This window comes from Oryx dammah, unplaced genomic scaffold (assembly GCF_014754425.2).
Source record: "Oryx dammah isolate SB20612 unplaced genomic scaffold, SCBI_Odam_1.1 HiC_scaffold_9, whole genome shotgun sequence".
Classification (NCBI taxonomy): Eukaryota; Metazoa; Chordata; class Mammalia; order Artiodactyla; family Bovidae; genus Oryx; species Oryx dammah.
Window position 1 is genome coordinate 372,275 of NW_024070193.1, and position 11,150 is coordinate 383,424.

At 62.2% G+C, this 11,150-nt stretch overlaps 1 protein-coding gene across 1 annotated transcript in view; it reads left to right on the forward strand.

Moving 5' to 3' along the window:
* CHCHD6 (coiled-coil-helix-coiled-coil-helix domain containing 6) overlaps nucleotides 1–9,656 on the forward strand; it is a 102,917-nt gene extending 93,261 nt beyond the window's left edge. Inside the window, exons 7-8 of the mRNA XM_040246628.1 lie at nucleotides 8,679–8,814; nucleotides 9,485–9,656. Of these exons, the coding sequence (XP_040102562.1) occupies nucleotides 8,679–8,814; nucleotides 9,485–9,490 (142 nt within the window). The 3' untranslated portion in view covers nucleotides 9,491–9,656. The remainder of the gene's footprint in view (nucleotides 1–8,678; nucleotides 8,815–9,484) is intronic.
* The last annotated feature ends 1,494 nt before the right edge of the window (nucleotides 9,657–11,150 follow it).

Below are 11,150 nucleotides of genomic sequence, written 5' to 3' on the forward strand. Positions count from 1 at the left end.
CCAACAGCCTTACAATGACTAATCCCTAGGGCCCAGGTCTAAGCCGGTGACCAGTCCTGGGGGCCCGGGTCTGAACAGTGACTAGTCCTGGGGGCCCGGGCCTGAACAGTGACCAGTCCTGGGGGCCCGGGCCTGAACGGTGACCAGTCCTGGGGGCCCAGGTCTAAGCCGGTGACCAGTCCTGGGGGCCCGGGCCTGAACCGTGACCAGTCAGTCCTGGGGGCCCGGGCCTGCATGGTGACCAGTCCTGGGGGCCCGGGCCTGAACAGTGACCAGTCCTGGGGGCCCGGGTCTGCACGGTGACTAGTCCTTGGGGCCCGGGATCCCCGGGTGCCTGGTCCTCAGGGCCAGGCTAGAGTCCCGGGGGGGGGGGCCAGCACCTCGTGGTGAGACACTGAAGCCATGCCCAGCGCCTGGCTGGAGTGCGTAGGGTGGGAAGCCCGGTGACAGGAGGCTCTGCTCTCATGGTTTATTGTTGTGGACTCTGTACATCTGCTTAGGACCGTGAGCAGCTTAGTACCAACTGCCTGTTTAAGCAAGGCCAAAAGTCTGGTTGAAGCTGTAAGAGAAAAAATAGGACTTCTGTAATACAAAGCTTGCTGCTCATCCTGGATATAAAATTCATGATACTTTCTATACGGTAAAAATGAGCAGTGAAGCTGTGTTTATTTCATCAAAGGCAGCAGAATGCATCTTGAGGAATTAAAGAAAATTAGGAAGGGTGATTTGCAGCATAGCGAATCTCTCACATGGTGAATGGAGTTGGTCCGGAGGTAAAGTGCACTCAGTGAGGGCTGGACAGGCCTGGGTCGGTGGGGACAGCGGGCTCCAGCTTTTGCTTGGGCTGACGTGGCAGGAAGTGCTCAGCCAGGGAGTTCACATAGGTCTCACATCGAAGGCCTGGGCCCTCCCGTGCAGAGAGAGAGAGAGAGAGTGAGTGTGTGTGTGTGTGTGTGTGTGTGTGTGTGTGCTTGGCCTGGGCACAGTGGATCTCTCACCGTGTGGGTGTGGGTGTGTGCACACTCTTGTCCTGGGCACAGTAGATCTCTCCCTGTGTGTGTGTGTGGCAGGAAGTGCTCAGCCAAGGAGTTCACATAGGTTTCACATTGAAGGCCTGGGCCCTCCCTTGCAGAGAGAGAGAGACAGAGAGAGAGAGAGTGTGTGTGCGTGTGTGTGTGCAGGCGTGCGCGCTTGGCCTGGGCACAGTGGATCTCTCGCAGTGTGTGTGTGTGTGTTCTGTGTGTGTGTGTGTGTGTGCGCGCGCGTGTGTGTGTGCAGGCGTGCGCGCTTGGCCTGGGCACAGTGGGTCACTCGCAGGCCCCTGCGTGCTGAGCTCTGTGGGGCCGGTGTTCCTGTGGGCGGCAGGTGGGGGCAGGCAGACCCTTCCTGGGCCCTGTCCTCAGTTTCTGCCCGCTCTGTGGACAGCATACTGCCGGGTGTCAGTGGGCTCCTGGAACACCCGTCGCGCCCCTCTCCTGGTCCCCGTGGCCCTGTCTCTCCATGTGGGCTTGTGTGCTCACTTTAAATTCCGCATTGCTGTCCTGCAAGGTCAGTTTTCCTTCAAACCTCGCAGAATTGCTGTTGGTCCTTGTGGCCGTGCTGGGTCCTGGTCGCCCTGCACGCGCCTCCTGCAGCGCGGAGGGCAGGCCGCTCCTCCCGGGGTGTGTGGGCCGCTCACCGTGCGGCGTCCCCGTCCCAGCGCGGCTCCAGCACATGGGCTCCGTAGTTGGGCTCACGTGTAGTGTACGGCCCTCAGCGTGTGGATCTCCCCAGACCAGGGGCAGAGCCTGTGTCCCCTGCATGGGCAGGTGGAGTCTAACCTCTGGACCAGCAGGGAAGTCCTGGCATCAGAATTTATGTAATCTATTACTTATTGAAGGGGACTGAGAAGCTTCGCAGTTTTTTTTTTCTGCCGATATAATGACAGCTATGACAGACAGCTTAGGCTGACTTCATGCACGTATCCTTCAGTCCTTCTAGAGGGACTTGTTGGTTGGAGAACATGTGTGTGCAGGCGCACGCGTGTGCACACACACCTGCCGTGATTTATTCCCACTCAGGCATGCTTCGGGCGGCCCCCCTGTGGTTTCTCGGGTCTGGGGTGTGAGGTGCAGACCCACTTTGGTTCTTCACCAAATGGGGAAGCTTCATGCCCTCGGCAGTGATGGATAACCCTGCCCAGTCATGCGCCCTTGACCTTGGGTCTCCTCCTGGACTCTTGGGGCCAGCGTGCGCGTTCCAAGTACGTGTAAACACACCTTGCCACTCAGTTACTTAAGACAAGCTATACAGCAGAGCAGGTCCTTGCCCCTGAGAGCTTGTTCCAGCGCTTTCTTCAGATGATGCAGAATCGCTGTCACACCGCCCTGCCCCCATCCCAGCCGGAGAAGGGCCCCCGGTGGGTACTTTCGGCATATACGCAGCCTTTTGAATACATTCAGTCGTCTCAAATGGCCGTGCATGTTGGGTTTTATTTTGTCTTATTTTGAAGTGATTTCAAACCCACAGAAAGGTCACAGGAATAAGAACTCGTGCGTTAACCCAGGTGCCAGTCGGTCATGCCCGCGTCTGCATCCTCACCACCCCCCTCGAGACAGAAGCACCGTCTTCCTCTGACCCAGTGACTCGCCGCCCCCAGGCCTCCGGTCCACAGAGCTGCCCAAGGCCATCCTCCGTAACCACAGAGCCCTTCCGGTCTGCAGCCTTGCCACAGAACCCAGACATGTCCCCCAGGCCGCCACGGCCCTTCCTGTTCTGGCACCTCCATGACCGGATGCAGGGGTCTGAGCTGGTGACGTGGGGGGCCGGGGGGGCCGACTGGGTGAGGACAAAGGGCCCAGGGGAGGGGACAGGTGCCCGGGGACGCGGGGACTGGAGCGAGCGGGGTCCGCCTCGCTTCCCGCAGCAGCCCTCATTGCCTGCTGCTCCCGGGGGCCCGGCCGCCTCACTGCGGTGGTGACTGCTGGCCGGGCTGGGTGAGGGGCGGGGCCTAGCTCTCCCCAGGCCCCCTGCACCCTGCAGCATGGGCTCGTGCAGTGCGTGCTTGGCCAGGTGGCGAGCACAGGGACACGTGGGCTTGGGGCGGCTGCTGCCGAGACGCTGGTGGACCCAGATGTGTGTGCACCCAAACACAGGGTGACCCCAGTGGGGACAGGTCCTGGCGGCAGGCTGACAGGTCGGGAACTGGCAGAGAGGATGTAGGAGACAGGCCTCGGCCGTGTTCATTCCCTTTGCTGGGCATGTGGGGTGTGACCCCAGTGGGGACGGGTCCAGCCCGGGGAGACTTAAGAGGTCGGGGTGCTGCTTCCGAGGTGGAGGACCGCAGGCCCTGAGCAGCCCCCGTGTCTCCACGGGGCCCCTCCCGCCATGAGCACCTGTCTCCTGTCCCCGAGCCCTGTGTGGCCCTGCTGGCTGGCCGGGGTCCCACCCTGGTGGATCCAGGGAATTCGAAGGTGGGGACGGCGTCGGCGTCTTTGGAAAAATACATATTTAATTACAGGTATATAGAGAGATTAGAAACGGATAGTGTAGTAGGAGATAGTGTAGTGGAGAAAAGGAGGCTGCATAACTTGGCTTACGTGGAATAGCACCCATGCTCCAGATGGGAATTCAGCCAGAAAAACAGGGAGCAAGAAAGAAGCGACACGGGGGACTCAGTCTTTCCGGAAACGGATCCGATTCCTTTATTTTTGGGTTTGCTTATATACCTTTTGTCACACATAGGGATGAATACAGAGTCACGCGGGGGTCAGCAGTCCTGACCTTTATCAAAATCAGGTGCTTCACATAAATGTATAAAAAAAGGTTTTAGGGATATTACATCATCTGGCCATGAGTGAGACTTGCTGACATTTTATGATCCTTTCTTTCTGATAACCAAAAAAACTTATTTCTTCCAAGGGTATTTTTTCTTAAACCAGGCACCACCCTCCAAATAAAGTTGCATTCCTATAGGGTGAGGGGGTAGTGAGTTACAATCAAGAAAGGAATTTATTTAACCCAAGGTTAACAGGATTAATCCTAAAGGTTAATACTTATTTCTCCTATATGCTAGTTATATTCATCATAAGGGCAGGGAACATGGAGATTTAGCAGCAAACATCAGCCCAACAAGTGAAAATCCTTTCACCAGTGCTCCCCTTAAGATCTATTTAGTCTTAAGATAGTGATAAAGTTACATTTTTACATAGCAAGGACACAGTGATTTATAACAAAGTACAGTGATCTGTTACAAAAGAGAAAATTCATTAACTCAAAACGTCTAGTATTGCTAACATCAAAAACTACTCTTATTTCCTTTTCTATATTCCAAATACATTGATTAATATATTCCCAGGTGCCTAAGGATATGGAGGCCTGGCCGCAATCATTGGCTCAACAATGAGAAAAGCCCTATGCTAATTAAGACTCTCAAAATACTCCAAACTCTCTGTGCTGTTTATGGTTGAGAGGTAGTAAACAATCATGTGGCAGGAGTATGGATAATCCTGTCACACAAGCTAGTCTGTCAGCAGAGAGGTTTGACCTGAGACATCCTTGTCCCACCCAGAGCAGGGAATTAGCAGCAATCATTGACACAACAAATGAAAAACCCTTCACCAATATAATTCCTAACCAACCCACTATACTAATAATTTCTAACTCCCCAAAAGAATTTGCCTTTAGTAAGTCTAAAACATCTCATGCCTCAGGTTGGGAGGCTGTAAACAATCACATGTGGCTGGACGAACCTATACAGGCGGGCTAGATACCCTTCAGAGGAGTCCTAAGCTGAAACACTCTTGTCACGCCCGGGAATTTTTATTTCCTTGGAGCTGCACTGTTTACTCCTTCTCCGAGAAAAACGGTTATGGGGGAGAGCATAAAACAGACTCTGGTTTTGGGGTAGATGCTTGGGAACGGGGTTTCCGGAGGCTTGATCACGCCTTTGCGTATGCCAAGCCTCCTTCCTCATGACCTTGGCCATGGGCGGAGTTCCTCACGCTGGCCCCCGGCACTGGCTGGCCTCCGATGGGGCTCTGCTGGGCTTGGCTGCACGGGGCTGTCCTCCGCTTGCGAGTGACTCCAGTCAAATCCCTTTGCAGGGCCAAGGGTCTTCCCTCAGACCAGCTGAGGCTGAAACGGCCGCTGTGGCCCTCATCCCGGTCTGCACGCCTGGGCAGCCGGCCTCAGGTTTCGGCCATTGCTGCTAGTGGCTGACCCCTAGACCCCGTGGTCCAGGGCCCTGCCAGCCCCTCCTGTGGGTGTCATGCCTGTCTCACGGTGGCCTCCACAGACATGCCAGGGGCAGCGCCCCCACCACTGTGTCCTTGCAGCTGCAGACGGACCCCAGGGATAGGCTGCAGCCCTGGGGAGACACCGAGCGCAGCTCCCACCTGGCACCACACCTGCCCAGCCCCGGGTGAGCCTCCTCTCACGGGTGCAGTACCCTGGACGCCAGACAGAAAGCTAGCCCTAAGGGTCCTGGGCCTCAGCATGCGGGCAGGGGCTGCTGGCCCGTCTCTGGGCAAAGGGCGAGGGCCGGGCGGGCACAGCTGTGCCGGCGTAAAGGCTTCGGGAGAGCAGGGGAACAGCAGGGTGGAGGCCGCGTCCCGCATGGAGTGGCGGCTCCCAGGGAAGCACGTCAGGTGGCCAGTCAGCCCTGGGTGCTGGGGACGCTGGGCTCGGTGGGGCTGGAACAGGGGGCGGGGACAGCCTGAATTCAGTTCTGCAGGAGATCCTGGCCCAGGCGCCCCACCAGTGGGCTTGGAAAGGCCCCAGGAGTGTCTCAGGACTGGGAGAGCCAGACTGGGGTGACTCTGGTCAGCAGGAGACGGATGGCCTCGAGAGAGCAGGGGATGAGGGGGCCCAGCATCCGGGTCCGGGGGGTCCTCAGGCGTCGCTGCACCTTCCCTGGTGCCTCCCACCCCCTGGGCCTCCGAGGGACCACAGGGGCTGGCTCTCTGCTCGGACACCCCTGACCCCTGAGACATGCTGTCCCCTGGGCCCATGTCCCTTCCACGCGTCTGCTGAATCAAGAGCTCCTGGGTGGGGGTGGGGGCGGATACATGCCTCCCTTGCAGCTTCTTCACAAAGGGTCAGAGTCAGGAGTGGCCTGCTGGCTCTGTGCACGTGTGTGTCTGTGCACGTGTGTGTGTGTGTGCAGCCCAGGGAGGAGCTCTGTCAATGGCTAAGCGGCCCTAGGGGTCTGTCTGCGCCCCATCTCCTCGGGGGCGAGCTGTCCCAGGGTTGGGTCGAGGTGGAGGCCCCCGTGGCTGCTGGCTGACGGCTGAGCGCACAGGAGTGGCCGTGGTGGGGGCAATGCATCCTCAGGGAGCAGCAGGGCCTGCCCAGCCCTGACAGAGACAGACGTCTGGCCCCAGGGAGCCCCCGAGCCCCGCTCCGCCTGCGTGGCTCAGGAAGGAGATGTCGGAAGGACGTCTGCCGGCCAGGTTCCGCTGCAGCCCCCGGGGGGTGGTTATGTCAGCAGTGGTGATGGGAGAAGGGCAGCGATGCGCTCTTGTTGGCGGAAGGAGAGCCTTTGGAGGGACACGCGAGGGGGCCGGGCTCGGGCCTGTGGGCAGTGGGGTTTGCAGGTTTGGGGGGGCCGGCCCCCCGCTGGCATGGGTGCCCGCACGCGCTGGGCATCAGCCCTCCCAGTTGGGAACGTCCGGCTCCACGGGGAACCGGAGTCCCGTGTGTCTTCTGCTTCTTTTCTTTGCCCTTGGTGGTTTCTTCCCTGGAATCTTCGGGGAGTCTTCCAGAATTGGAGTGGATCTCAGTGGATGCAGCGTGGAGCCCGGGGGCTGTACAGCCAGACGAGCAGGCCGTTAGGCTTGCCTGTCGCGTGCGGTGTGGCCTTGGGCGGGTCGCCTAAGCCCTCTGATACCAGCGTCCCCACCTGCAGAATGGGCCACTGTGCGGGTTCGGATCCAGCAGGCTGGTTCTCAGAACGACCTGGACCTCAGGCTCGGCCGGGGCAGCCTGGAGGCGGCCTTCCCAGCCGAGCCGCTTGCCAAGGAGCCCTCTGTCACGGAGGATGTGGGTCCCTCTCTGTTAGAAAGGACCGGCCAGCCGTCTGCCTCCTGCTGGCTTCCACCCGGCCGGTGCTCCACCGCTTCCCTACACAGCCGACCGTGTTTCCTGGGCTTCTGCAGCCAGTGGGCAGCTCCCCCAGAAGCTCGAGGGTCTCAGGCCTGTGTCCAGCGTGTCCAGCTTCTGTGCTGCTGGGAGGCCTGGCGTCCTTGGCTCGTGGGCACGTCTCTGCAGCCTCTGCACTGGTGCCACGTGGCTTCTCCTGGTGATGTGTCCCTCCTCCTCTGAGGGGATACTCGTCACGCTGGATCAGAGGCTGACCCCACCCTCACCAACCGTATCCTCCAAGACGTCGTTTCCAGCTGAGGCCACGTCCTGAGTTTCCAGCCTTGCCCAGCCCCCGGTGCCGCCCTCTGCCCCCCATTGAGGCTGATGTGAAGGACAGCAGGGAATGCCAGGCTGGAGCACTCTCCAGGCACAGGGCTCCCAGCCCAGGGCCAGCGGGGTGGAGGAGGGCAGAGGGAAACGCGCAGGAAGGTGTTTCAGGGAGGGCGGGGGGGAGGGGATGCCTGTCCGGAGACATTTGAAAGGCCCTCCGTTAGCCTTGTCCACACCAGAGGGCCTGGGGCTTGGAGAGGAGGGTGTCAGGTGGCACTGGGGGCCAGGTGGTCAGAGACTGGGGCGAGGGGCACTGAGCCCCCTCCTGCCTTCACCCGCTGCCAGGGGCACTCTGAGCTCTGCCACAAGCAGCATTCGGTCCTGGTACTTGCCGGGGCTGGGCTTTCAGGACTGGACCGGGGGCAGGACCGTTGTCCTCCTGCAGGTCCTGGGAGATGGGAGCAGGGTCCTGCCCTGGTGCCCGAGCTCGGGGCCCTGCTGGCTCTGTGCATGCGTGTGTCCCACGTGGACCCGCCTGGAGCCCTGGAGACTCTCTGAACGTGTGTCCTGGAGCCTCCTGGTCTCAGCTGCCGGTGTGGGGGGTGCGGGGTGAGAGACGGCACCCTGCCTGGAGCTGCGGGGGCAGAGTCCTCAGCACATGTGTCCTGGGGTGTGAGAGCACATGTGAGTGTGTGTGCACACATGTGAGCATGTGTACAAATGTGAGTGTGTGTGCACGTGCGTCTGTGCATGTATGTGCCCGTGTGTGTGTACGTGCGAGTGGGCACACATGTGAGTGTGTACACGTGTGTGTACGTGTCTGTACACATGTGTGTGCCTGTGCACACAAGTGTGAGGGTGTGTGCGGGAGAGCTTTTCAGGCCCGGGGGGGGGAGGGAGGGAGGGGCCGTGGGGGAGGCGGCAGGAAGGAGCTGATTTGAGAGTGAGTTCTGCTTTGCTTTCCTGTGTTTGCTTCACGCTTTGAAAAAGAGAAATCCGCCATTCTTCAGATAAGTGTGTGTGGAGTCTAGTGTGTGGCCCAGGCCTCCCTTGACGAGCGCTGCAGGGACGGTGACCCCCCCAGGCGCCTGCAGACACTCCTGGGAAGGGGTCTGGGCGTCTCCGCTCTGCCCTAGGCGCGCTGTGGTCGTCCCGCGTCCTGCGTCCTGCGTGTGTTAGCTGTGAACTCAGACAGCTCTGGGGGAGAAGCGGGCCCACAGCAGGGCGAGTGGGCGGGGAGCCCCGCGGGCCCTCTGGGGTGACCGCAGCCCCTCCCGTGTCCACAGGCCACGCAGGGTGGAGCCCGTGTGCTCCGGGCTGCAGGCCCAGATCCTGCACTGCTACCGCGACCGCCTGCAGGAGGTGCTGCTCTGCGCCGACCTGGTGAGGGCCTACCAGCACTGCGTCAGCTCTGCACACAAGGTACACGGAGCCTACCCCCGGGCTCGGGCGGGGCGTGGGCGCACCGGTGGGCACCAAGTCAGCGAGGCTGGGTCAAGCCAGGCCCTGGCCTCCGGGGTGCCCCCGTCCTGATGTCTGGGCAGCGGGGGAGGAGGCGCGATGTGGGGCAGGGCTGTGGCTGTGGGCTGTGGGCTGCACCCCATGGGAGGCAGAGTGGCCAGGCAGCAGAGGGCAGTGTGAGGCCTGATGGCCCTGACCTAGGGGTGGAAGGTGGGTGTGGTGGTCCCGGGCTGACCTTGAGGCCCTGCCTTGACCCTCCCGGCTGACCCCCAGGCCCCCGAGAGCTCCGGGCTGCCTGAGGCACCAGGGAGGGGCAGGTGCCCGTGGGTGCCCCTGGGCCTGGGCCAGCTGCAGCCCTGCCGCCCGTGTTGCTGAGCAGGTCCCGCCAGCCCGCACCTTAGGGTGGGGGCCCTCCAGGCAGTTTCCCTGGGAGAATCGGAGCCACAGAGAGAGAACAGAGTGAGCCGTTCTCCGGACCGAGGCTGGGCCCAGGGCCGGGGCGGGAAGCCACGGGCGCGGAGCTGAGGGGGCTCCATCCAGGCCTGGGGGCCGCTGGGGAGGACCCCCGCTCAGTGCTGGTGGAGCAGAGCTGGGGCCAGTGCACCCGGCGACCGGGCTCTTCTCCTTACAGGGCTGACGCAGCCTCGCCCCGGGCCCGCCGTGACGTGGAGCCTGAAGCCCGGACCTGCTGTGAGGCCACTGTCCAGACCCCGGCTGCGGCCTCCCTGCCGGTGCCCTTGCCCCTGAGCTGGAGAAGGTGTGTGTGTGCCCTGCTTGCAGACAAATAAAGCAGATGTCCTGTGCCTGGTGGTCTGTGGGCTGCCTCCTCGTGCACGCACAGCCCCCGTGCCCCAGCCCCCAGCGCCTCCTGCCGAGACCATCAGGGTCCATCCTGCTGAGCGGCGTCGCCCGGGGCCCTCAGGAGTGCGGGGGCGGGTCAGCGGACACAGCAGGCCGAGCCCAGGGCTGGAACTGGCAGGACTGGAACTGGCAGAGTGGGGAGGGAAGACCAGACTGACTTCCGGCCGGGTGAGCTGGTTCTGGGGACTGCAGATTGAGGGTGACGCCTGGGTGCGGGACTGGGGCAGGGCGGCATCCGGGGCTGGGCGGGTCGCCAGCTGCACGTGGGCTAAGGAGACGCCCCCCAGAAACCCAGATGGCTCCCCGGCTCAGCACGGAACACACAGGCAGAGACGGCAGCAGCCAGGTGGGCGGCAGGCGCCCAGAGGGGCCAGCCCCATGTGGTCAGCCGGGAGTCGCAGGTCGCCAGCTCATCGACGCTTCAGCTGGAGCCCCCACGGCCCTCCTGAGGTCCCAGCAGAAGCCTCTGGTGCCCAGGGCCGCATCTAGCCTCCAAGTCTCCCGCCCGGGGGGCAGGCTGGCCGCAGCTGTGCGGTGGCCTGTGTGCACCATTGCGTGTGCGCGCACCCGCGAACCTGTGCCCGAGTCTCCACCAGCTGTGCCTCCGCGTGCTTCTGCCCCGGCTCCCTTTTGCCCCAGCCCTCCCTGGGCTCCCTGGGGTCCGAGCCAGGCTTCCCTGGTCAGAGTCCCCCACCCCCAGGGTGGCTGTGCCCAAATGTCACTGGTGTGTAGGGGGTTGCGTGCACACGTGTGTGCCTTTGAGCCCGTGTCTGGGCCCACGTCTCCAGGCCCTGCACGTGGCCATCTGTGGCAGGAAGCAGGGCCTGGGAGTGCGGCACGGCTGAGGCTCCAGGGCAGGCGTGCTGGGCCCAGGTCCTGCTGGGTGACTGTCCGCGGGGGTGGGTTCCCATCCCATCCAGTCACTGGGGTCAGCATGGCACGCCGGCTGGGACGTCCAGGGTCCAGCCAGGAGCCAGAAAGTCCCGACCAGTGAGACCGACAGCCAATCCACGAGGTGGTCCCCGAGGACCCCGAGGAGTGAAAGCCCAGGGGCGTCGCGATGAGCCCCCCGTGCGCAGCAGCAGCGGGACGCTCCCACCACCCCGGCTGGGGCGGGCAGGGGAGGGGGTGACCCACGGGAGGCCAAGCCCAGGGGAGGCAGCTGCTCCCGCCTTCACAGCTGCGTCTCAGGGCCATGACAGGTGCCACGGTCAGTGGGCGAGGACGGGCCCTGCCACTCAGGCCCCTCCAGCCTGCGGCCTATGGCCTGAGTCTGCTCCCTCCGGTAAGTAGCTTTGCTCCAGAGCAGCTTGGTGGAGTGGGCAGGGATGCCATGTGCCCGGCAACCACCTGCTGGAGTGGGCACGGAGGCCGCGTGCATGGCGACCACCCGCTGGAGTGGGCACGGAGGCCGCGTGCATGGCGACCGCCCGCTG